Source organism: Loxodonta africana, chromosome 1 (genome assembly GCF_030014295.1).
Source record: "Loxodonta africana isolate mLoxAfr1 chromosome 1, mLoxAfr1.hap2, whole genome shotgun sequence".
In the NCBI taxonomy this organism is placed as follows: Eukaryota; Metazoa; Chordata; class Mammalia; order Proboscidea; family Elephantidae; genus Loxodonta; species Loxodonta africana.
Window position 1 is genome coordinate 131,921,702 of NC_087342.1, and position 27,784 is coordinate 131,949,485.

Here is a 27,784-nt window from a genome sequence, read left to right on the forward strand (position 1 = left end):
TCTGTGTTTTCTGTTTTCTCCCCCTGTCCCTGATCCTCAATCACTTGCAGATTTTTGCTTTTGATTGTATCCCACATCATTCTCATGGTTTCTTCATTTTTCTTTGTTCTTTTCTCTGAGTTTTCCTCAGACAAAGTGGTATCCAAGTATTTGTCTTCATAAATTCTTCATCTTCCATAAAAGGCACACAAGAAATATTCTTTATTACTTTAAATACTTACGCCTATTTGCTAATGTTTTTGAAAGGCTTCTATTTACCCTTCAGTGGAATGAAAGTTTATATGTGGTTATTGAAAAAAAAAAAAAGAGCCAGAGGCAACATACCAGAAGAATGGAAATAGCAAGCAGCATAAAAAACAGAAAATATAAAATTAAATGACAAGTACAAGCACTCAGAACCACAAATAAACATAAAAGTCAAATAGTTAAGTTTTCCTGTTTAAAGACAGACTTTCAGATTTTAAATCCAATAATTTTCTATGCATAACAGACATTCCATACTTTGAAAAACTAAATCCATTGCCATCAAGTCGATTTCAACTCATAGCCACCCTAGAGGACAGAGTAGAACTGTCCCATAGGGTTTCCAAGGCTGTAATCTTTATGGAAGCCAACTGCCACATCTTTCTCGTGTGGAGTAGCTAGTGGTTTTGAACTCCTAGCCTTTCAGTTAGTAGCAGAGCACCAAACCATTGCACCACTATGGCTCCATTTTGAGAATACCCATGCCATCAAATTGATTCTGACTCATAGTGTCCTTATAGGACAGAGTGGAACTGCCCCATAGGGATTCCAAGGAGTAGCTGGGGGCTTTGAACTGTCAGCCTTTTCATTAACAGCTGAGCTTTTAACCACTGCACCACCACGGATCCATTTTGAGAATTAAAAAACCCAAAACCAAACCTGCTGCCGTCGAGTCGATTCCGACTCATAGTGATCCTACAAGGCAGAGTAGAACTGCCCCGTAGAGTTTCCAAGGAGCACCTGGTGGATTCAAACTGCTGACCTTTTGGTTAGCAGCCATAGCACTTAACCACTATGCCCCAGGGTTTCTATTTTGAGAATAGGTACTTAAAAATTTTAATTCATATTTGGTGAGTTTTTATCATTATGAAATGGCCCTCTTTCTAGTAATGCTTTCTGCTTTAAAATCTGTTTTGTCTAGGGTTAATATTGTGACATCAGCTTTGTTTTGATTAATATTTGCAAAATAAACCTTTTCACATTCTTTTACTTACAGCTTTTATCCTTTTATTTTAGATTTTTCCTGTTGTAAAGAACATATAGTGGGATTTGTCTTTTTCAGTTCTCTAGGGCACTCTCTCTTTTATCTGGAGCATTTAGTTCATTTACGTTTAGTGTAATTACTGATACATTTGTCCTTACACACATTATTTTTGTGCTTTGTATTTACCTTGTTCTTTTTATTCTCTCCTTTACCTCTTTTTATCATGTTTTGATATCTGCCAGTATTTTCAAGCTTATCATTCCTCAAAAGAGAATTTGCCTGTGATTCTGCTAGGCACTTAGGACAATACCAATCTGGAGCCATTTTCTTTTCTTTAATGAAAAGTTTCAAACATTCAAAAGTATAGAAAACACACAGGTAGCCATCACCTGCTACCCTCAACCATTATCAGAGTTTTGTCTGTCTTAATTTGCCTATAAACCTCCAACATTTTTTTTGTATGTATCTCTGACAAATAAGGACTTTTGTTTTTCACATATCCTTAAAATCATTATCACACTTAAAGAAATTTTAAAAATAGTTTCTCAGTATCAACAGTTAGTGTTCACATTTCCTTGATCATCCCATAAATGTGTTATTGTAGTTTATCCACTTGAATCAATATCCCTAAAAAATCACAGATTCTATTCGGTTGATATGTCTCACATTTTAAAAAGTTTATAATTAGTTTGATCTAGAGACTTGATGAAATTCCGACTGAGTTTTTGAGAAGAATCCTTCATAAAAACCAAAAAAAACCAAACCCATTGCCATCGAGTCAACTCATAGCAACCCTTTCGGACACAGTAGAACTGCCCTACAGGGTTTCCAAGGAGCGCCTGGTGGATTTGAACCACTGATGTTTTGGTTACCAGCCATAGCTCTTAACCACTATGCCACCAGGGTTTCTGAATCCTTCATAGGTGATGCTATATACTTCCTATTGCATTACACCAGAGAACATTTAATGTCTGTCTCTTTTTGTGATAAGTTTGATTCAGGTGTCGTCAACCTGATGGATCCATTATAAAGTTCCCCATCATCCATTGATAATCTTTGCCCAGAGTCATTATTTTACTAGGGGCTTCAAAGTGGTGATACAGTAGTCTCCCCTTATCCACAGGGGGTAACATTCCAAGACCCCCAAGGGATGCCTGAAACAGTGGATAGTACTGAACCCTATATGTACTGCTTTTTTCCTATACATATGTACCTATGATAAAGTTTAATTTATAAATTTGGCACAGTAAGAGGTTAGCAACAATAATAATAAAATAGAACAATTATAACAATACACTGTAATAAATGTTATGTGAATGTTGTCTCTCTGTCTCTCAAAACATTGTACTGTATTTTGGACCATGGTTGATCATGAGTAAATGAAACCACAGATAAAGGGAGAATACTATATTCCAGTTTTATTATTCTGTCTGCATTTATTATCTGGAATTCTCTGAAGAAGAATTTTGCCTCATTAACCATTTGGTTACTCTGAAATATGGTTTGTACAAGAAAGGCATGATAAAAGTTGTGTTCTTTCCCCTTATTTACTAGTTTTTGGAATCTTACGTTGTTGTCCTACCTTTTGCCATCAAGTTGATTCTGACTTATAGCATTTTCACATATAATTAGTTTTTATTTAGTACCAATATGAACTGAAGAATTTTTAACATTCTTGGTGATAATAGTGCATCATTATTTTTGATGCTTAGAGGGAACACTTCAGGCTGGTTCCTGTGGACTTTTCGTGTGGTGCTCCAACTAGTATTTGGTAGCTTCCTTGTTTTCTGCTGTGACTAGCTGTTCTGGATTCTTGCACAGTCTGTACATTTCTTGCTTCAGGAATAAGCCATGGAGCCCTGGTTCCTTTTAGTGGAAAATACTATTTAGAGATCATAATATATGTGCTAAGAGTACACATTCTTACTGGGTCGTTGCTTCTAGCCTTTTCATTTCACGGGGCCAGAGATACATTTTTATGAGAAAAATACGTCATGAATTTATGCTGATATTTCTAATTCTAATTTAAGATTACAAAGATTTTACTTTTTTCATTTTATATTTCTACCTTTTGATTTAAACTAAAGATCTTGGTTCCTAACAACGTAGATAATTACTTCCTTGCTTTATTTATATATGTGTGTAAACCAAATCAAACCCATTGCCAACAAGTCGATTCCTACTCATAGTGACCCTGTAAAACGCAGTAGAACTGCCCTGTAGGGTTTCCAAAGAATAGCTGGTGGATTAGTACTGCCTGTCTTTTGTCTTTGGGTTAGCAGCGGAGCTCTTAACCACAGCGCCACCAAGGCTCCTGTATGTATGTAGTTATGTCTAAAATAATTTCAAAATAATAGCAACATCACAACCACCAAGACCATAAATGTTTAATATTTCCTTGTGGGCCTCTTTTATTGTTAAGTTATATCCTATGAGGAATAGGCAGTCAAAATATTATACTTTAAAAATAACTTGGGATAATTTTCTCTGGAATTGCTATCAAGTAGATTTGCATTAAGTTCATTTGTTTTAGGGTTGTTTAGAGAGTTCTTTTTTTATTTAATTGTGTTCCGTAATTATATAAAACATATTGTTTCAAAATCGAACTCTAGAGTACAGTACATTAAAAGAGATCTTGGTTTCATTCTTGTTACTTCTCTTCCCTCCTCCCTCCAATAGGTAACTTTTATTGGTTTTGGTATACCTTTCCTTTTTCTTTTTGGGAATATAGGCAAGTAAATAAATAGTCATATCCTTCTTTATTACACAAAGGTAGTATAGCATGCATACTGTCTGTACCTTGCTTCTTTTTGGTTATATCTCAGAGGTCACTCCATCACAGTATATAGAGAGATCTCACACTCTGTTTTATAACAACAAAGTACTCCATTGTGTCGTTTTACCAGAGTTTATTCATTAGTGATGAACATTTTGGTTCCTGACTTTTGCTATTATCACTAATACTGCAGTGAATAATCTTATGCATACATCATTTAGTATTTTTCCCAGTGGCTGTCACTTAGGTGCTCAATAAATGATGGGTAAATTGAGGCAATTTAAATTAGTATGGTATTCATGTAGTACACATTAAATATAGAATTTTGTTTAAATGCTTCTGAATTCAGATATGTATATGTATGTATGTACACACACACATATATGATTTCAAAAATTCTTTAGAATAAATGAGCAAGTAAAAGTATATAACCAAATAACTAGAAGTGAATTTATGTGTTTTGCTCTTCATTGCCAAAATCCCCTCTGTATGGGATTGTATCATTTTGTATTCTCACCAGCAGTGTAGGATAATTCTTGGTTTGCCTATAGTCTTGCCAGTATTTTAGTGTTGAATTTCTGTCAGTCTGATATGTAATAAGTAATGTCTCAATGTGGTTTTAATTTGTAGTTTCTTTTTTTTAATTATAACTGAGGTCGAACATTTTTTCATATATTTAAGAGCCACTCTTTTTTCTGTAAATTGTTAATTCATTTTTTTCCATTTTTCTATTAGTTCATTAGTCTTTTTCTTCCCAATTTTTGCATGCTATTTATATACTAGGAATATCACCTAGGTTGTTAAAACCAAAGGTAAAGGTTTGCCAGGATGGATCAGCAGATGCCCTCGGGGGGGAAAAAAAGTTTATCATTTTGCCTACCTCATTGTGACTTTGCATTCCCTTAAATTTTGACTTGGTAATGCCATCCTGAAGGAGCTCTGGTGGTGCAGTGAATAAGCGCTTAGCTGCTAACCAAGATCAGTGGTTCAAGCCCACCAGCCATTCTGCGGGAGAAAGACATGGCAGTTTGTTTCTGCAAAGGTTTGCAGCCTTAGAAGCCCTATAGGGCAGTTCTATTCCGTCCTATAGAGTGACTGTGAGACAGACCAACTCGACAGCAGCTGGTTTGGTTTAATGCCATCTATCTTCTCAGCTCTTCAATGATTCTGTGAAGGTATATTTTTATACTTTATCTGGCAAATTTAGTTTTTTAGCAAGAAGTATATAAAAATAACTTAGTCCACCAAAGCCCTTAAAATGGTAGTATTTTATCCTTTGATTTTTAAATTTTATTTGATGTTTTATTTACAAGAAATAGTTTACATGTACACCTTTTAAAGTTGTATTCATTTTTTAAAAAATCGAACCTTTAAGTTACCACTATATTTAATAAAGATTATATTTACGGACTGGACTGCCTTTATGAATTTTATAAGAAAAAATCAGCTTCATTTTAAAAAGTGAGTCTTTGCTTTCAGTGTTTTTTTTTTTTACCCCCCTCTATCTCTAGTACCTAGCCCCAGTGGCTATGCATAGGTGCTCAATAAGTCATAGATAAATTTGGGGAATTTAAATTAATATACGGTATTTTTTTATTCTAGTGGTATGCATTATATGTAGAGCTTTGCTTAAATGTCTTTGAATTCATATATATGTATATATATATATATATATTTGTTGTTGTTAGGTGCCATCGAGTCAGTTGCAATTCAGTGACCCTATGCACAACAGAATGAAACACTGCCCGATCCTGTGCCATCCTTACAATTGTTGCTATGCTTGAAACCATTGGTTGCAGCCACTGTGTCAGTCCATCTCATTGAAGGTCTTCCTCTTTTTCTCTGACCCTCTATTTACCAAGCATGATGTCCTTCTCCAGGGACTGATCTCTCCTGATGACATGTCCAAAGCATGTGAGACATAGTCTCACCATCCTTGCTTCTAAGGAGTGTTCTGGTTGTACTTCTTCCAAAACAGATTTGTTTGCTGTTTTGGTGTTCTATGGTATATTCAATATTCTTCTCCACCACCACAATTCAAAGGTATCAATTCTTCTTCGGTCTTCCTTATTCATTGCCCAGCTTTCACATGCATATGAGGTAATTGAAAACACCATGGCTTGGGTCAGGTGCACCTTAGCCCTCAAGATGCTATCCTTGCTTTTCAACACTCTAAAGAGGCCTTTTGCAGCTGATTTGCCCAATGCAATGTGTTTCTGATTTCTTGACTGCTGTTTCTATGGCTGTTGATTGTACATCTAAGTAAAAAAAAAAAATCCTTGACAACTTTAATCTTTTCTCTGTTTATCATGATGTTACTTATTGGTCTAGTTGTGAGGATTTTTGTTTCTTTATGTTGAGGTGTAATCCATACTGATGGCTGTAGACTTTGATCTTCATCAGTAAGTGCTTCAAGTCCTCTTCACTTTCAGCAAGCAAGGTTGTGTCGTCTGCATATTGCAGGTTGCTACCTGAGTCTTCCTCCAGTCCTGATACCCCATTCTTCTTCATATAGTCCAGCTTCTCAGATTATTTGCTCAGCATAGATTAAATAGATATGATGAAAGGAAACAACCCTGGCATATACCTTTTCTGACTTTAAACCATGCAGTACCCCCTTGTTCTGCTCAAACGACTGCCTCTTGATCAGTGTACAGATTCCTCGTGAGCACAATTAAGTGTCCTGGAATTCCCATTCTCTGCAATGTTATCCATAATTTGGTATGGTCCACACAGTTAAATGCCTTGGCATAGTCAATAAAACACAGGTAAACATCTTTCTGGCATTCTCTGCTTTCAGCCAGGATCCATCTGACATCAGCAATGATATCCCTGGTTCCATGTCCTCTTCTAAATCTGGCTTGAATTTCTGGTAGTTCCCTGTTGATACACAGCAGTAGCCGCCTTTAAATGATCTTGAGCAAAATTTTGCTTGCATGTGATATTAATGATATTGTTTGATAATTTCCACATTCTGTTGGGTCACCTTTCTTGGGAATAGGAATGAATATGAATCTCCTCCACCAGTTGGCCAGGTAGCTGTCTTTCAAATTTCTTGGCATAGATAAGTGAGTACTTTCAGCGCTGAGTCTGTTTGTTGAAACATCTTGTTGTGGATTGAATTATATCCCCCCAAAAATGTGTGTATCAACTTGGTTAGGCCATGCTTCCAGTATTGTGTGGTTGTCGTCTATTTTGTGATTGTAACTTTATGTTGAGAGGATTCAAGTGGGATTGTAACACCACCCCTACCCAGGTCTCCTCCCTGATTCAAGGTAAAGGGAGTTTCCCTGGGGTGTGGCCTGCACCACCTTTTATCTCTCAAGAGATGAAAGGGAAGCAAGCAGAAAGCTGGGGACCTAATACCACCAAGAAACAGCACCAGAAGCAGAGCACGTCATTTGGACACGGGGTCCCTGCTCCTGAGAATCTCCTCGACCAGGGGAAGATTGAGGAGAAGGACCTTCCTCCAGAGCCACAGAAAGAGAAAGCCTTCCCCTGGAGCCGATGCCCTGAGTTTGGACTTGTAACCTACTAGACTGTGAGAAAATAGCTTTCTCTTTGTTAAAGCCACCTACTTGTGGTATTTCTATTATGGCAGTACTAGATGACGAAGACACATCTCAGTTGATATTTTGTCAATTCCTGGAGCCTTGTTTTTCGCCAGTGCCTTCAGTGCAGCTTCGAATTCTTCCTTCAGTACCATAGGTTCCTGATCATATGCTACCTCCTGAAATGGTTGAATGTTGACCAATTCTTTTTGATATAGTGATTCTGTGTATTCCTTCCATCTTCTTTTGATGCTTCCTACAACGTTTAATATTTTTACCATAGAATCCTTCAGTATTGCAGCTCGAGGCTTGAATTTTTTCTTCAGTTCTTTCAGCTTGAGAAATGCTGGACCTGTTCTTCCTTTTGGCTTTCTATCTCCAGGTCTTTGCACATGTCATAAAACTTTGTCTCCTCAAGCCGCCTGTTGAAGTCCTCTGTTCAAATCTTTTACTGCTTTCTTCATGCGTGATGTTCTTGATATCATTCCACAACTCGTCTGGTCTTTGGTCATTAGTGTTCAATGTGTCAAATCTGTTCTTGAGATGGTCTCTAAATTCAGGTGGGATATACTCAAGGCCGTACTTTGGCTCTCATGGGCTTGTTCTAATTTTCTTCAGTTTCAACTTGAACTTGCATATGAGCAGTTGATGGTCTGATCTGCAGTTGGCTCCTGGCCTTGTTCTTACTGATGTTATTGAGCTTTTCCATCATCTCCTTCCACAGGTGTAGTCAATTTGACTCCTGTGTATTACATCTGGTGAGATTCATGTGTACAGACACCATTTATGTTGGTGAAAAAAAAGTATTTGCAATGAAGAAGTCGTTGGTCTTGCGAAATTCAGTCATGTGATCTCTGACATCATTTCTATCACCAAGGCCATATTTTCCAACTACCGATCCTTCTCATTTCCAACTTGCGCGTTCTAGTCAGCAGTGGTTATTAATGCATGTTTGATCAATTTCAGACTGCAGAAGTTGGTAAAAATCTTCAATTTCTTTATCTTTGGACTTAGTGGTTGGTGCATAAATTTGAATACTAATTATATTTACTGGTCTTCCTTGTAGGCATGTGGAGATTATCCTATCACTGACAGCTTTGTACTTCAGGATAGACCTTGAAATATTCTTTTTAACAATGAATGCAACGCTGTTCCTCTTCAGTTTGTCATTCCTGGCATAGTAGACCATATGATTGTCTAATTCAAAATGACCGATACCAGTCCATTTCAGCTCACTAATGCCTAGGATATCGATCTTTGTGTGTTCCATTTCATTTTTGACAATTTCTGATTTTCCTAGATTCATACTTCGTACATTCCAGGTTCCAGTTATTAATGGAAATTTGCATCTGTTTCTTGTCATTTTGAGTCATGCCACATAAGCAAATGAAAGTCCTGAAAACTCGACTCCATCCACATCATTAAGGTCAACCCTACTTTGAGGAGGCAGCTCTTCCCCAGTCATATTTTGAGTGCCTTCCAATCTGAGGGGCTCATCTTCTGCACTACATCAGACAGAGTTCCACTGCTATTCATAAGGTTTTGACTGGCTAATTGTTTTCAGAAGTAGACTGCCAGGTCCTTCTTCCTAGTCTCTTAATCTGGAAGCTGAGCTGAAACCTGTCTGTCATGGGTGACCCTGTTGGTATTTGAATACCAGTGGCATAGCTCCCAGCATTACAGCAACACACAGGCCCCCACACTACAACAAACTGACAGACGTGTGGAAGGTATATATGTATGTATGCACGTGTGGCGTAGTGGTTAAGTGCTACGGCTGCTAACCCAAGGGTCGGCAGTTCGAATCCGCCGGGCGCTCCTTGGAAACTCTATGGGGCAGTTCTAGTCCATCCTATAGGGTCGCTATGAGTCGGAGTCGACCTGAGGGCACTGGGTGGTGGGTTTTATGTGTGTGTATATGTATATATGCCAAAAAAAAAAGCAAACCCTTTGCTGTAGAGTCGATTGTGACTCATAATGACCGTATAGGACAGAGTAGAACTGCCCCATAGGGTTTCTGAGGAGCAGCTGGTGGATTTAAACTGCCGACCTTTTGTTTAGCAGCCAAGCTGTTAACCACTACATCACCAGGGCTCCATATATAAATGTATGTTTATCTGATTTCAAAATCCTTTAGAATAAATGAGCAAGTAAAAATAACCAAATAGCACTGACCTTGAAAGAAACCTGAAGTCTTTAAACCTAAAAAAAATTTCATTGTCTTTATTATGTCATTTGCGGTATGAAACTAAGATTTAAAACTAAGTTATAATTAGTCCTGTATTTTTTCAAAATTGTGCTTTAGAAAATTTTGCTTTTTATTATTTTTTAAAAGAAAAAGTGAATAAACTGAGACAATGAAACCCTTAGATATCCTTCTAACTCCACAGGTTACTATAACACTCTCTCATATAAAGTAGAAAGTACTATATATATTGCTTCTGTTTCACTCATCCATCTTTATACATGCAAGGTTTTTCCTTTTGGTTTTATACCATGCTAAATTTGATCTGTAGGTCTGATGTTTTTCTCACCAATAGTAAATATAATCAGAGAATAATATAAAAGCAGCCCAACTTTATTATCTTAATATATATGTGTGTGTGTAGAAGTTGGGCATTGCATATTTTTAAAATATGTTTTGAAATAACTTCCTTGTCTATTTTGTTCTAGTTTTTACCAGATTCGTGCATCTATGAAAATTCCACCAAGAATTCCCCACAGAGTAGAAGCTAGTTTGTTACATGCAACAGGTAAGCCAAGGAATATTTTCAAGTTAAAATTGTCAGAAGCGACATTATAATGTTCAACAATAATAATTATTCGTACATGTGTATTTTTTAATTACAAATAGAAAGATACGAAACAGCATAGTTGTAATACACCGTGTAAGAAATATATTTGGGGCCTTAGTAAAATGGGCTTCATTATAGGTACCCTGTGTACTTCATAAGGTTCTTAACATGAACAAGTGAAAAAATATATATGAAAGTTTTATGAAAACAAACACAGAGTTTAAGATGTAATTTTTAAAAATACACAGTAAATGTGAACTCATAATTTCACCAGTGATTATAAAGGTATTTTATGGTAAAGTTTTATAGTGTGCCTTTTGAGGACGTTTTTTAAACCACATTTTGTTTTTTTGTTTTAACTACTCAAACTAGAAAACAAAGAGCCAGAAGACAATGTATGAAGGAATAAAATAGACCTGTTGTAACAACTCTACTACTTACTCAGGAGTTTCTCTAAGGAGAAACACCACCATTAAAAGGTTTTAACCTAAAACTGGCAGCCCTAAACCGGTAGATTATAATCAGTGGGAATTTTTTCACCTTTCATAATACAGTATGCCGTTTTATTTCTTGTGGTCAGGAAATGAAATGGTTAATGGTGCATTCTAGAGAGTTACCATGTATGCCTTATGAGAATTATTAGCCCCCCCCAAAAAAAAATTTTTTTTTAAAGCATCATAAAATAACAAAATACACTTAACGCTAAAGCTTTGCTGACCATAATTCAATCCGTTTTTATAATTAAAAAAAAAAAAAGTTGGTGGGAAGTTGAAGTATTTAGGATCATCTTTTTAGCATACTTCGGATGCAAAAAATACTAGTTAATGTTAAACCCCAGTGAATGGTACATAATGGAGAGTTTATCTTCCTGAAAACTATCAAAATCTCGGGGAGACCTGTTGTTTATAACCCAAAATATGCTTATATGTTCTTATATGTTCTTGGCTTGGCATGAATGCTAAAACACGTATATATCATAATAGGTCTTCTTTTCTTAGTCTGTGTTCCTTCTGTTAAACACAGAGGTAGTAAAACAACTGATGTTACAAGCCAAATTTGGTATTCCCTTTTGAACTGCCTTAAATCTAGTAGACAAAATCTGCTTGCTGTATTCCAAGATGGCAAGATATTCAACACAAATTCCAAAAGTCTAGATAGATCGATAACTACTTTTAAGAAATAAACTTTCTGAATATAAATCAGTTTCTTCTTTGTAATCCTGAAGTTTGGAGAGAAATAAAGTAAAATTTGCGAATAGTATTCTTGACAACTGAAGTTTTCTTCATATGGAAACTTGAGAGGATTTTTGAGGTTGAGTTAATCTATACTGAATTTAACATTTTTATATTTTGTTTCATCTAAATTCAGAATTAATGGATGTGAGATTATTTAGGAAACTCATTTAGGAAATTTAACCCAGAAAAACTATTACAAATTAAACATTTTTATCGTTAATACTGCCAGCTAGCATCTTTCTGTAACATCCAAGGAATTGTTTCTACTTTTTTTTCTTAAATTTTTAATAACTGCTTCAGAGAACTAGACATCTTAACCATGCTTGGTATCATACAGAGAAATTCCAAGAAAGATTGTAGAGGTCAGATCTAATAGCCAACAGTACTAATGACTTTTGGGCAATCTACAGTTTGAAAGTAAAATTTTTTCAGTTAGATATTTGGGTTGGTATAGAGGATAGAATAGAATGTCACACTATTTAATCTGGTTGGCGTTGTTTCATTGAGAAATATCTGCTTTAGCTTCCTCTTTTCTCGCTAAGTGATCTAAACTTAGTGGAAAAATTACTAGCTTTACTTCTTGAGGAAACTCTGGTGGCTTAGTGGTTAAGTGTGTTACAGCCGCTAATCAAAGGGTCGGCAGTTTGAATCTGCCAGGCGCTCCTTGGAAACTCTGTGGGGCAGTTCCACTCTGTCCTATAGGGTTGCTATGAGTCAGAATCGACTCAGCGGCACTGGGTTTGGTGTTTTTTTTTTTTTTTTTTTTGTATACTTCTTGATTAAGGAGGCCTGGTGGTACAGTGGTTAAGTTCTTGGCTTTTAACCAAAAGGTCATTGGTTCAAACTCACCAGCCGCTTCACAGTAGAAAAACGTGGTAGTCTGCTCTAGTAAAGATCACACTCTTGGAAACCCCATGGGGCAGTTCTCCTCTGTCCTGTAGGGTCGCTATGAATTGGAATCAACTTGACAACAACAGCTTCTTGATTGATGAACTGAGGATAAGGAAGGACATCAGAAATCAGTTATGAAAAGGCTTGAGAGTAACCTATGATTACTGTTCCTATTCCAGGACTCCTTGAGTGGCTTTGCTTGATGCTGCTTTTATTACAGTTAAATTCAGAACACCTTTTTTGTTTCTAATCAGGAGTGGTAGTGCCATCATCTTGGTTGATAATAGTTTTCAGAATTATGATTCTGGGCAGGGACCTCAAGAGATAGTAAATATCAATGGTCTAAAAGCCAGCCGTCATTCATCACCTCTGGGTGGATTTTTTAGAATAATTTATATCCTGATAACTCCAAGTATATGTTCTGTTTTAAAGGACACAGATGTCCTTTATGGCTACAAGGAAATGTCCTTTCTGTGCTTTTATATAATGTCATTACAATTGTTTTTCCAAGGTTTTTTGAGTGTTTTGCCTTTGATAATTTTTAAACTAGGTCCCTTTCTGGGTTGTCTGACTTATGTTTCTTCGTTATTTTATTGACGGTGATAAAAGTACTGCTATTTTAATCATTTAATTGGTGATGCGTGCCTTAGAGTATTTCCTTCAGTGACTACTTACTGCAGCACTGAGCTCCCAGACCCAGTGATAGTTCACTTTTTATTTTATTTGACAACGACAGGGCAGCACTACTGCCTCAATCAAGATTTTTTTCAAAGGTATTTTCATGGTGCCAACTTATTGTTCATCTTTCCATGGCCATACCTGATCTCTGGAACATTAACAATTTAGATATTGTGGTATTTGTATTTAGCTTGATCTTATACCAGGAACCTTTTCCATTTGATGTTGCATTTTTCAAATGAATATATTTGTTCACTTTATTTAGTTTGGACTTGGTTTACTCACAAGAACGGTAGAAAATGTATAGATTTTCAGTTCCTTCTTTATATCTTTTTAAGAGAAAAAGCATTCCAGAAAAAGATATAAGTGGATTTTTATTATGGGCAACTCTATTTAAACAAAGCTCCATGATCATTATTCTTCCATTGACTAAATACTGGTTGGAAAGGATTTTAGTTCTTTGAAACTTTTGTCAAAATTAACACAAGAGTTCAATCTCTAGGTCATTTGCATAACAAATATTTCATGTAATTGATATCGTTTATAAAGTAATATTACTTTGACACTATGATAAGTCATGTTTCAGAAATGTTCATATGGAATGCTTTCCTTAAGCGCCTTTTTCGGAGAAAGGATTTTTTATTTCTGGTTTGTATTATAAAGCCAGATTTAGTCAGTTATTTGTACCAGTTCAGTTTCTAGGTTCTGATACTATCAATTCTCTATTATTGGCTATGAAATATGGATGACCTGATAATTGACTAGTGTGGAAAGGAAGTATCTTTTAAAAATAGTTTATGGCAGACACCAATAAACTTCCATCATGTATAATTTTAGCTTGTATGTGAAACTTTATTTAGTGTGTATTTTTATGGTATACCTTCTGCTCACTTGTCGACTATCTTGTTATCTGATATTTCGCATTTACGACAATAGTAAAAAATCTGCTATCCAACTATTTTGCGTGTTAACAACGTATGTCTGGCAGTAGTGAATGCCAAGGTTTGAGTCAAGAGTAATGCTGGCTTTGATGGTTAAGGTTATGTCAGCTTTGACTGGGCCATGATTCTCAGTGGTTTGACAGTTATGTAATGATGTAACTTGGCAGTTTTGTAATGATGTAGTCATCATTTTGTGATCTGATGTGGTCATCCTCCATTTTCATATAATACTGATTTTGCATAACTGCTGGTGTTTGGAATCTAACCATGTTGATAAGTGAGGAGAGGGTGTATAACAGAAAATATTTGATAGATTGCTTACTTTTTAATTAAATTGTAGCAGCCAAAATAGCAAACACAAAGACTAGATTTTGGACAGAAGAAAAAAATGCATGCTAACTCTCTCATACTTTTTTCTTGTTCTTTTTCAAAATAGCAAACTTTTGACTGTCATGTCTGAAATGTAATATCAAGTCTGACTTCTCCAAAATCATTTTGATTCCAAATGTTGCATCAGTGTGTTTTATTTTTTATTCTCTACTTTAGGATATCTTCTTTTTCTTGTCTACGATATGTGAGGATATTTACAGAGTTTTAAAAATAAGTTACTTCGAAAAAATTGTGGGACATGCTGCTTTTTACCCACCCCAACACCATTCCCATCTTAAACCAAAACCAAACTAAACCCACTGCTGTTGAGTCAATGCCGACTCATATAGGGTCGCTCTGAGATTGCTACCATAACTACCTTTAATTTGTGTAGTATTCCATAGCTTGTGAATCTTGTTTCATCCTCTGGCCACCTTATGATGAGAGTAAATTGAGATTTAGAGAGGTTAAGATCATGAAGCCAGGGAGTAGAAAAGCTAGGGTGTGCTGCACTTCTATCTAAGTAATTAGTGGCTCAGAAGTTGTAGACACTCATTTACTATTTATCCATTTAAACACATTTGTCAAAAAATATTTGTGCACTTGTACACTGTATGCTCTTCAAAGGAACAATGTATATTTAAAACCTAAATATTTTGTGGGTAAGGCTTATAGACTAGTTTCAAAATTTGCCATTGTTTAAGTTCAGTAGGAGAAAAAAAACAGAAAAAGCAATGGAGTATTTATGACATACATAGAACAAAAAAGCCAGTCTACTATAGTCCTACTCTGACTCTTCATTTTCATTTAATTCTTCTTGCTTGTATTGTTCTGCCTGAATAACATTTTGTTTGTTTTATGGCATTTATTTATAACTTGTCTGACTCTTCGCTTTTACTTTTTGAACTGCTAAGAACCTTTATACCTTATCAGATTATTTAGGTTAGAGTAGAGTGATAAATAGAAGTTAAAGTGATAGGTATGAGGAATACTTCTAGGATAATAAACGTCCATTTGTAGGTGCAGAAAACAGAGATTCTTGGTTGCTTCATATTGGAAGTCTGGTACCCAGTCATATTTCCTGCCAGTGTACCCCTGAATAATCTCTCTAATGTTAAATACTGTTTTAAGCATATTAATATGAAAATTATAGAGAATAGTGTTTGATGGCGTGTGGGTGCTTACTGGAGGCTTACAGATGTTGATTGGATCCAAAATACTGTTCTTCTGTCCAGATGAGTTTCCTCACAAGCAATCTGAAAAAGGGATTGCTGAAAGCTTGTTTATTCTAAGCTTTGAGCCATTGTTTCTATCCTTTTTGTATGTTTTTCCTCCACCGAGATTTGTTTCATTTTAAAATGATATTTAGGGGTTCCTGCAGTGTGTATCTTGTTACTATTGATAAATTTGCTGGTAAAATCTATTCTTGCAAAGTGTCTTAGTTATCTAGTGCTGCTATATCATAAATACTCTAAGTGGATGGCTTTAACAAACAAATTTATTCTCTCACAGTTTAGGAGGCTAGTAGTCTGAATTCAGGGTGCCAGCTCTAGGGGGAGGGTTTCTCTCTCTCTGAGCTCTGGAGGAAGGTCCTTGTCTCCTTTCAATATCTGTGGGCCCGACGTTCCTTGGAGGTCCCCATGTGTCTTGGCATCAGTCTTCACCTGGGTTTAGGAGGTTCTCAGCACAGGGACCCCAGGTCAAAAGCATTCCCACCACTCCCAGCTCTTCTTTCTTGGTGTGGTGAGGTCCCTCCCCTCTCTGCTCACTTCTCTCTCCTTTTACCTCTTTCAGGATAAAAGGTGTGATTCAAGCAAGGGTGTGACTTGAGGCACACCGTTTTGTAAAGCTGTAACTCAGGATACAACCCACACTGATCCTGCCTCATTAATATATATAGGCTAGGATTTAAAATTCATCACAGAATGGATGATAATTATATCAGATCACAAAAAGGAGGACAGCCACACAATACTGGGAATCATGGAGTAGCCAAGTTGACATATATTTTGGGGGGGGACACAATTTATGACACGAAGATTTTTCTGCCTCCAGATATTACTCTTACGTATTTGGCCAACTTTGTTTTAATAAATGCATAGTGTTGATTTCTAGACTCATCCTTAATAACATAAATATTTTTATGTAGAATAGTTTTCCTAACTTACACTCTGTGTTAATCCTGTTTTTACTTATATTCCTTAAAAATGTCTTTTTTCTTCTGATTGCTTGGATTTTCTTTTTCTAACCATTTTATCATGTGCTTGATTTTTCTTCTAACTTTGATTTGTATGATTTGTATCCTTTCAGCTCTGTATTTTACCCTAATTGTAATATATTTCTGGAAAAGGTTTAGGAAGAAGAGAGAAAATAATGATTGTGTGTGTGAGTTGCAGTAAGGTTGATTAGTTGGGTTTGGGAATTAGGTGACATTTATACAACTCGTCTCAATACATTTAAATTATTTCCAGCACAAGATTTGTGCTGACAGTTAGAGATTTGGGTCAGGAAATAGCTGTCATCTGTGATAACGTCAGTCATGAAAGACAAAAACTATTTATAGGCTGTTGAAAAATGATTCATAGGAAAGCATTCATACACTTCTACAACAGAGAAGTCATTGCTGGTTCCAGGAAGCTGGCCCCGTACTGAAATGTTAGAGAACTGTATACAATGTGGTTAAAAAGTTCAGCTAATGACTTACCTTTTCTAATAGTGATAGTATTATTTAAAAGGAAGTGTATTTTATTTTGTTCATTTTTTTAATATCCATCTATCCTGTTCTTCTGATTAAAAATAATTTTTGTACAAATAACACAGGCAAGTAGTTCAAAGATCAGTTAGTTCAGAAAGACTTATAGTGAAAACCATACCTTGTACTCTAGGCAGAATCACTTTTAACTATTTCTCTCACCCTCTCTATATATAGACATAATCTGTGACCTTCCTGTTATGATAAAAGACAATTTACCTTACTTATACCACTTTCTTCCTCCCTTTTCTACCTGGCCATATCTGAAGCTTCAAAAAATATAATGCTCCATATCAAGTTTCAGCAACCATAGACGGACTTCTCATTTTATAAAATAAGGATATAAACAAACACTCTCATCCTTTTTTCAAATCTTCCCTTTCCCACCTTCCAACCTCTGTCAGATATATCCTTTCTTTTATATTATATAGGTTGCTAACATTCACATCCTGCTTTGTAACTGCAGTTAAATCTTTGTGCTTTGTCTATGAGTTGATTCCAGAGGTTGAAAACAAGTAAACCGCTTTTGCATTGTTATGATAACACATAGAGGGAAAGTGTTTATCAAATTTAGAGATTGTAGTCTCGACTCGACAGCACTGGGGGTGATGGGGGTAGTCTCAAGAGATGCAGCTCTGATATAGTTAAGAAAGCAGTGACTTGGAATCAGAAGACTACTTCCTTTTATGTGTCCTTGGAAAACTCAACCTTTCTGAGCTTCATTTTCTCATCTGTGAGATGTATTGACCTGCTTCACAAGGTTGTCATGCATTAAATAAATGAACATGCTTAGCAAACGATAAAGGGCTATACACACGTATTGTTATTGTACTTATAGTAATACAAGAAAGAATGTGATGCAGTCATGTTTTGAGTCATAGCGAGATAAAATTCATATATATGTCACTTATCCATTACTCCTAGTGGTAAACTGAATAATCTCAACAGACGTGATAGAAAACTCACCGCGAAGTTAGATCGGTTTTTCAGTAAACTTTGCGTAGATTCTGAAACTTTAGCCCATTTGACATTATAAACCTCCATTTTGCTTTCTCTAAATTAAACACCTTTCTTCTGTCATTGCCGTTGTTTTTCACCTGGCATAGGATAGAGTGAGTGGTATTTACACTGCTACTTGCACTGGCCTCCTGAAATAGGGAGTTAAGAATTTATCACCTTGTACTGCAATTATTTGCTTTAATGTTTCTATCTGGACTAGATGGGGAGCTCTGAAAACAAGGGCAGTGTTCTTATTTTCCTATCTCTTAGTTCCCTATACTTTAGAGGCTTGGTAAATTATGGCTGAATGAATGCTCACTTGTTCACAAAATAAATAAGAGATACTAATGCTATCTGTTTAACCAAAGGAAATGAAAACGCAAAAGGATTGTGGTAGGAATAAAACGTAAGTTACCATGACTTAATGTAAGTATTTGTAGGCCTCCAATTATCACAGGTCTCTAAAAGTGTAAATCTGAGTGTTTGAGTTGGCAAATAACTGATAGGTAAATGGAAATAGGCCCATTTGAACAGGGTAATGGCACTAAATTGAGAAATTAGTTGAAAGTTCATTTATTCAATAAATACTTGTTGAGCGCCTATTATACATAAGACATAGTGCTTAACCTTAAACTAAAAAAGTGAAAAGGATAAATATGGTTCCTATGGAAGATTATCTCATAAGTGTTATATAACGAAGAGGGTCTCAGATTTAAAACAATGAACTGAGTACATATGTGGGTCTTTTTGTTTCCAAGACCCTGTAGAAATAGAAATATAGAAAAAGGAACAACAGAAGTCTATTTCAATACGTTTTTGAAAAACAGACGTGCAGATGGGAGCTTGTATGGTAAGGATTAGCGTGAATCCAATCCCCAAAATGTGGAGATTGATCGACTCCTTGCTTTCCCACTTTTTCATCCTGATTGCCAGCAGCCCCCATGGCACACACCCTCTCTCTGTCCCCTATCAACCCAGAGCTAGGTCAGAGCTCAAAAGTTAAAAGGATACCATCCTTCAGACTGCCAAATAGGCAGATATCAGTCACAAGTTAGGAGAGTCCACACAACACCCCAGCCTTCTGAACACTAGCCACCAGTTCAAGGCTAGTTTCTCATTTCCCCTTCAGGATGACAGCGGAAAGTTCAGGAGTCCACATAAGACCCTTACTTTCTGACCTGCAGGCTCTCACTACCCCTTTAAGTTCAGTAATTCAGTGGAATGACTCAGAACTCACCAAGAGTATACGATACTTACAACTTCAGATTTATATAACCAAAAAGGATATAAATGAAAGAGACACCTAGGGTAAGGTCTGGGAGGGTTCCTAACATGGAGCTTCAATGTCCCAAGGGACATGCCACCCTCCCAAGGTGCAGATGTTCTCATCATCCATGAAGCTCTCTGAGCCTTAGTGTTCAGGGATTTTATTGTCCAGTCTTGCATGATAGGCTGAATTATGTCTCCTGAGGCTAGTTGATAGTGGCCTCCCAGGTAAGTTTTTTCTGGTTTGGCCGTCCTCACTTGCTGCACAGATTTCTCAGGTATGGCCTGGAAATTCTAGACCAAGGTACCCCAGTTATTCCAAGAGTTATTTCTCCAGAGCCAAAGATAAAGGCCACCTTATTTAGGTGTGAAACTAGGTTCTTTACCCCACAGAGCTGAACTCCTATTTGGAACACCCCTCCATACCCTTCTTGAGGGGTTTCAGGCTTAAGTCAGGCAAATACTGCATATGAATGGGAAGTAGGGCTGAAAAAGAGGGATAAATTAAAGGTTTGTTGTCAGGGCAGTTGTGATAGTTGGGCACCTCCGCCCCAAGTCCAAAGTGTCAGGTAGCCTAGTATTTTCCTTAGACTAGAAATCTCAGGGCTTTTTTCTAAATTACCAAGAAGTCGTAATGTTCCAAAGTAAAGCACCATTCTTAATTTAATGAGACCTTCACCCAGTCAGCAGGCTTCCATCTTTCTCTAAAGCTAGGTGTTTCACTCCAGGGAAAGGCCTAACAGAAAATTGAGCCACTTCAAAGAGGAAGATCAGGATAAACAGCAAAAACTGATTTCAGAAGAAACAGAAATAATTCAGAGGCCAGAAGCCAGAAGAGGACATGTTAAACACTATTTTTTTTTAAGTAGTATACTCAAAGATCAGATGTATCCATAAAATAAGAATAGGATGCCTTCATATCAAAATAAAACTGTTAGAGATTTTTAAATATTATTAAAATTTCAAAATAGTGCAGTATGAGGACTAAATACAAAGAATTGAGAAGATCCCCTAGAACTTAGAGCAAAAAAGTCAGACAAGAAACATAGGAGAGAAAGGAAAAGCTAGAGACTCAATCCATGAAATTTAATAGCCAAATAATAATAGTAGTTCAAAGAAAACTGAGAAGAAGTTATTGCAGTAACAGAATTAGATCCAGAGCAACAAAATGAAAAAGACCTAGGGATGTTATTGTGAAATTTCAAAAAATCAAAAATCTTGAAATTCTTTTTCCAGGGGTAGTGGGGAAGGTGGTAGTAGTAAAAACAAATCAGAAAAAGAAGACTGAAAATTAAACTGACATCATCTGCAATCCTGAATGATAGGAGACAATGGAGCAGTTCAAAGTTCTGAAAGAAAATAGTTTTAAACCTGGAATTCTATCCCCAAACTTACCTACTTAGCCAAACTTTGTCAAGTGTAAGATTGTCAGAATAGACATTTTCACACATGCAAGAATTCACAAACTTTACCTCCCACACAGCCTTTCTTAAAAAGTTACTTGAAGATATACTCCAGCAAAATAGGAGAGAAAACCAAAACAGAGGAAGACATGGATCTGAGAAACAGTGAACCCACTCCAAGAGACCAAAGAAAGAAAATCTAGGAAAATGGTGGTATAGCTGTTGGTTTGTTAGGTGCCGTTGAGTAGGTTTTGATTCATAGTGACCCCAAGTACAACAGAATGAAACACTGCCTGGTCCTGTGCTATCCACACAATCATTGCTATGTTTGAGCCCATTGTTGCAGCCACTGTGTCAGTTCATCTCGTCAAGAGTCTTCCTCTTTCTTCCTAACTGTCCATTTTACCAAGCATGATGTCTTTCTCCAAGAACTGATCTTTCCTGATAACTTGGCCAAAGTACGTGAGACGAAACCTTGCCATCCTTGCCTCCAAGGAGCATTCTGGCTGTACTTTTTCCAAAATAGATTTGTTCATTCTCTGGCAATCCATAGTATATTCAGTATTCTTCACTTACACCATAATTCAAAAGCATCATTTCTTCTGTCTTCTTTATTCATTGTCCAGCTTTCACATGCATATGAGGCGATTGAAAATACCATGGCTTGGGTCAGGCGTACCTCAGTCCTCAAAGTGACATCTTTGCTTTTTAACACTTTAAAGAGGCCTTTTGCAGTAGATTTGTCCAATGCAGTATGTCATTTGATTTCTTGACTGCTGCTTCCATGCGTGTTAATTGTTGGTCCAAGCAAAATGAAATCTTTGCCAATTTCAATATTTTTTTGTATATCATGATGTCGCTAATTGGTCCAGTCATGAGGATTTTTGTTTTAAGTTGAGGTGTAATCCATACTGAAGGCTGTAGTCTTTCATCTTCATCAGTCAGTGCTTCAAGTCCTCTTCACTTTGAGCAAGCAAGTTAGTGTCATTTGCATATTGCAGGTTGTTAGTGAGTCTTCCTCCAATACTGATGCTGTGTTGTTATTCTTACAGTCTGGTTTCTCAGATTATTTGCTTCAGCATACAAATTGAATAAGTGTGGTGAAAGGATACAACTCTGATTCATACCTTTCCTGACTTTAAACCACGCAGTATCGCCTTGTTCTGTTCAAATGACTGTACATGTTTCTCATGAGCACAATTAAGTGTTTTGGAGTTCCCATTCTTCGCAAAGTTGTCCATAATTTGTTATGGTCCATACTGTCGAATGCCTTTGCATAGTCAATAAAACACAAGTAAACATCTTTCTGATATTCTGTTCTTTCAGCCAAGATCCATCTGACATCAGCAGTGATGTCCCTTGTTCCATGTCCTGTTCGCAATCTGGCTTGATTTTCTGGCAGTTCCCTGTCAATGTACTGCTGCAACTGTTCATGAATTACTTCAGCAAAATTTTACTTGCCTGTGATATCAATAATATTGTTCGATTGTTTCCACATTCTTTTGGATCACCTTTCTTTGTACAACATGGAAACCCTGGTGGCGTAGTGGTTAAGAGCTACGTTTGCTAACCAAAATGTCAGCAGTTCAAATCCACCAGGCACTCCTTGGGAAGTCAATGAGGCATTTCTACTCTGTCCTATAGGGTCGCTATGAATTGAAATCATTTGTTTTTTTATTGTTTGGGATGGGCAAAATATGAATCTCTTTCAGTTGGTTGGCCAGGTAGCTGTCTTTCAAATTTCTTGGCATAGGCAATTGGGCACTTCCAGCGTTGCATCCATTTGTTAAAATGTCTCAATTGGTATTCTGTCAATTCCTGGAGCCTTATTTTTTGCCATTGCCTTCAATACAGCTTGGACTTCTTCCTTCAGTACTATTGATTCTTGATCATACGCTACCTCCTGAAATGGTTGAACGTTGACATGTTCTTTTTGGTACAGTGACTGTGTATCCCATCTTCCCTTGATGCTTCCTGTGTCTTTCAATATTTTACCCATAGAATTCTTTAATATTGCAACTCGATGCTTGAATTTTTTCTTCATTCTTTCAGCTTGAGAAATGCAGAGCATATTCTTCACTTTTCGTTTTCTAATTCCAGGTCTTTGCCCCTTTCATTATAATACTTTGTCTTCTTGAGCTGCCCTTTGAAATTTTTTGTTCAGCTGTTTTATGTCATCATTTTTTCCATTCACTTTAGCTGCTCCACATTGAAAAGCAAGTTTCAGTCTTTTCTGACATCTGTTTTTGCTTTTTCTTTCTTTCCTGTCTTTTTAATGATGGTAGGACTAGAGAGCAATTAACTCAGCTTGGTGCAGGGGAATAGACAGCTCTAGGAGTGAAGTCTCTGGGAGAACCAGAAGGATTCTATCAATTAGAAAATATAAGGCTGGATAAACTTAAGAATAGAAGAGAGAAACATTGTTCTTTTGTTAACAAGTTACCAGAAATTATTTAGAAGCTCCAAGAAAATCAGATATACAAAAGACTTTATAAGGAAGACATGGCAAACTAATGTGGCACAAGTTTGATCAAAGATTAAAAAAAAAAAAAAGCCAAACCCATTGCTGTCGAGCCGTTTCTGACTCATAGCAACTCTATAGGACAGAGTAGAACTGCCCCACAGAGTTCCCAAGGAGCACCTGGTGGATTCGAACTACCAGCCTTTTGGTTAGCAGATGTAGCTCTTAACCACTATGCCACCAGGGTTTCCAGAGCTAAGATAGGGTGTTTAAAAAAAAAAACAGATGTCATTAGGATTAGGAGCATCCTAATAGTGATCAAGGGGTCATTATGCTGTACCTATACAGAAGGAACTTTAATACTCCCATATATCTTTAGCCTTCACAGAATAATTATTTATATGGTTTATTACTTTTGTCTGCCTTTTTTTTTTTTTGAAACTGGTGTCATTTAGATGGTAGGTAATCTTTACTGGTTCTTTTAATTTTACTGATCTCTTTTAATTTGCTGGTTGTCTTTACTGATTCTCTGCAAGTTGTTTTTTTGGTTTTTGTTTTTGTTTTTTTTTCTATTTGCTTTGGTCTCTAACTTCCACGTTAGAAACTTTCTTCAGATGTTTGGTAGAACTCACTTGTCCATACATGACTAAAAGGAGGGACCTCAAAAGCTGATTGGAAGCTCTGAGAGCATAGGTGGGACTTGTTTCTTTGAGCTTCATTCTAGGGTGATGTTGGTAAACCATTTCCAAAGGAATCTTCTAATTTCGTACCTATAGATCTTGTATACTGAACTGATCAGATTCCTCATGTGAACAAGTGGGGAGGGTCTGAGATTTTACTTTGTATATTTTGAGAATAATTTTTCATAGTTTTTCATGTTTTTGTACATCTTGTAAGCAGAGGCACTGAATGCCTTCTGTTCCAGGCTCTCTTTTCAAAAATGTTTGTATAGTGGACAACTTTGGAAGATGGAGATCATGCCTCTCTGTGAACCAGAGTGTAGATTTAATTGCTGTCTAGTATAATAATAAAGATAATGTCTCCCTCTAAGGCAAAGGTCGGACAGGTTTCCTTGTATTTCTTTATAAAACTTTATAAAAGTTTAATGTTTCTCGGTTATGACCGAAAACTCACTACATGTATAATATCCACGTAGGCCTACTTCCATGTCACCCCCATGGGACTTAGGGAGAAGGGGAACTGATGTGAACATGAAGCTCATGCTGTGATTAATAAAATCATTTTACTTCCACCCAGGAGTCTTCTGCCAGCATCTGTGAAACTGTGGCACGTGAGTTTGTTAGCTTGCAAGTAGAGTAAAATCTTAGACTCTATAATTCATGAAACATCAGAGAAGACACTTGTCTATCTCCTTCTGAGAGGGTAAGAATCTTGCTGCCAGCCTTCTAGGAGCTGAGTACAAGAAGAATTTTGAAAGTCTCAGCATTTGGTATTCAATATGCGTATACTCAGATCCCGTGCTCTTAGTCTTATCTGGTGACTTCCAGTTCAGAGGGCCCCTGTTTTATCTTCTCCGGGAAGTAAAACCCCAGACTTCTGCTAGGATGAAGGAGAGGCAATAACTTGGTGGCACGTAGTGGAGAAGAGGACATGAGGATCTCTTCTAATCTTTGTTGATAGACCACCTTCTCAATAAAGTATTATTTTAATTTATTAATTTAATTATTCTATGTCAAACTGTCCACCACCACCACCCCCCACTGCCATTTGAATGTAGGTTTCATGAGCCTAGAAATTTTATCTTTTTTATTTTGCTATGTATCTCCAACATCTAGAAAGTTAGTGAATGACTAAAGAAGGAAGTTACATATCTGTTGCCCACTGCTTCTGGTTTGAGATTAAAATTAAGGAGCAGTTTGTTACCTGTGGAGCCCTGGTGACGCAGTGGTTAAGAACTTGGCTGCTAACTAAAAGGTCAGCAATTTGAATCCACCAGCTGCTCATTGGAAAGCATATGGTGCAATTCTACTCTGTCCTATAGGGTCACTATGAGTTGGAATCGACTCAGTGGCAATGGGTTTTTTGTTATCTGTAAGACACTGGTACATCTTTTTAAAAGCTTTAAGTATTGATATCAGTTCAGGATATAGGCAACATTCACTGAAGGTTCATTGTTGTTAGTAATTCCAACACAATTTAGAATGATTTTGGGGGGTAATTTTTTATTCCAACGATAGAATCTTTTTTAGAGCATTCCTAAAGGCAGTCTTGTTTCTTCTGTTTGGGCATTCCTAGCACTTTCAGTAAATACTGGATATATTTATTGGTAGAGCCAATGGGGTTTGCTGAAGAATTGATTGTGGGACATGGAAGAAAGAGAAAAATCAGCAAAGATCACAGAGCTAGTCAGTGGCAGAGCCAGGATTTAAACCTAGCCAGTCTGGTTTCAGAGTGTGTACTTTAAACCACTATACTGTGCTGTTTCTTGGATGAGAAAGATCCAGCCAAAAAAGACTACAAAGAATGGCCTATGAGGTATGAGCAAAACCAGAAGAGTGTGATGTCCAGGAAGCCAGATTAGTGTTTCACCAATGAAAGACTGCATCACTGTGTTAGATGCTGATGGTAGGTCAAGTAAGATGAGGTCTGAGAATTGACCATTGGATTTAGTAAAACAAAAGTCATTGTAAATCTCGATAAGAGAAGTTACAGGTTCAAAGTCTGGTTAGAATGTATCTTAATTATTTGTGGCTGTGTAAAAATATACCCCCAAAATTAGCAGTTTATAACAACAAACACTTATTATCTTATACTTTCTATGGATCAGGAAGTGGTTTAGCTGGCGCCTCTGGCTCAAGGTCTGCCATGAAGTCGTAGTCAGGCTATCATCCGGAGCTGTATTTATCTGAGATCCAACTGGGCTAAAAGATGTGCTTCCAGACTCACTCACATAGTTGTTGGCAGACCTCAGTTCTTAACCATGTGGACCTCTGTAGTCTGCTTGAGTGCCCTCAGAATGTCGCATGGCTTTCCCCAGAGCAACAGTCTGAGAGTGAGAGAGTGAAAGTGACCATTATGGAAGATGCTAATGTACCATCACATCTGCTGTATTCACTCAGATCAACTCTGATACTTTGTGGGAAGGGGTTTATGCATGGCTGTTAAAACCAGTAGGTGGGCCTCATTGGGAGCCATCTTGGAGACTGGCTACCACAAGGTGTACTAAAGAGAGAATGGGAGGAGATGAATTAGAGACAGATAATACCAAAACTCTTCTGAAGAGTTTTGCCAAAAAGGGGAAACAAACTTACAGAAGAGTTGCAAGTACAGCACAAGGAACTTTTTTCCCTGTACCATTTAAGAGTGATTTGCCAATATGATGCCTTGTCATTTCCAAATACTTGAATGTGTATTTCTTCCAAACAAGAATATTTTCCTACATAACCCCAATAAATCTAAAGCCAAACCGCAGTACAACCATCAAAATCAAGAAGTTAATATTGATACTACCATCTCATCCTCAGCCCCATTTAAGTTTTGTTCCATTAATGTCCTTTATAGTAAAAAGTTCCGGTTCTAAATCATGCATTGTAATTAGTTATATCTCTTTAGTCTCCTTCAATCTGAAACAGTTCCTCAGCCTTTGATTTTCATGAACCTCACAGTTTTGAAGACTACAGGCCTGTTATTTTATAGTGTCCTCAGTTTGCATTGGTCAGAGATTTCCCCATGATTAGATTCAGATTATGTGTCTTTGACAGGAATTTCTCAGAAGTGATACTGTGTCTCATTGTATGCTATTAGGTGGCACATGATTTCAGTGGTCTCGTTAGTGATGATACTAACAACTTGGATTGTTTGATTCAGGTGGTGTCTACCAGGCTTCACCACTATGAAGTTAACACTTTTTCCCTGTGTAATTAATAAATACCCTGTTAAAACTTTTGATTTCTATGTTTGTTTATATCATTATGGACTCATGGTTTTCTCTTTTATTCAATGGATGTTAATCCATGACTATCATAATTTATTTTGATGCTCAGCTCATGTCAGCTAATGCCAGGAGGAGCCTCTTCAAGCTGGTTTCTATATCCTTTTGACATGTCCACTCATTCTTTGAGCACTTACTTTCTGGCACAAAAAAGATATTCTAGTTTTATCTCGTACTGTCTGTGCCCTGCTCTGTAATCAGCCATTTCTCTGAAAACCCTATAGAAACCAAAATTTGGGATTGTGCTGTTCCCAGGCCCTTTGAGTAGACGTGTATGTACATACATATATATTTGCACATACATACATGGATTTACATCTATCTTTATATGTAAACATACAGTGAAAAGCATGAGTTCACATCAGTGCTTCCTATTTCCGTCCAATACCGTAGGATTCATTTTATGTTTATGCCTCTCTTCCATATTTGTACCTCCTTTCTGTGACAGTAAGTAACCTGACTCCCATCACCTTTAATATATACATAT

At 36.8% G+C, this 27,784-nt stretch overlaps 1 protein-coding gene across 6 annotated transcripts in view; it reads left to right on the forward strand.

The window, feature by feature from the left end:
- FAM135A (family with sequence similarity 135 member A) overlaps window positions 1-27,784 on the forward strand; it is a 131,637-nt gene that overhangs the window by 38,614 nt on the left and 65,239 nt on the right. For 5 of the 6 annotated variants that reach the window (XM_023544512.2, XM_003404403.4, XM_064287842.1 and 2 more), the window contains exon 4: window positions 10,229-10,308. In XM_023544512.2, coding sequence (XP_023400280.1) covers window positions 10,229-10,308 — 80 coding nt within the window. Of the gene's footprint in view, window positions 1-10,228; window positions 10,309-27,784 lie in introns of those variants that run through there. The other variant, XM_023544527.2, reaches the window with a different exon arrangement.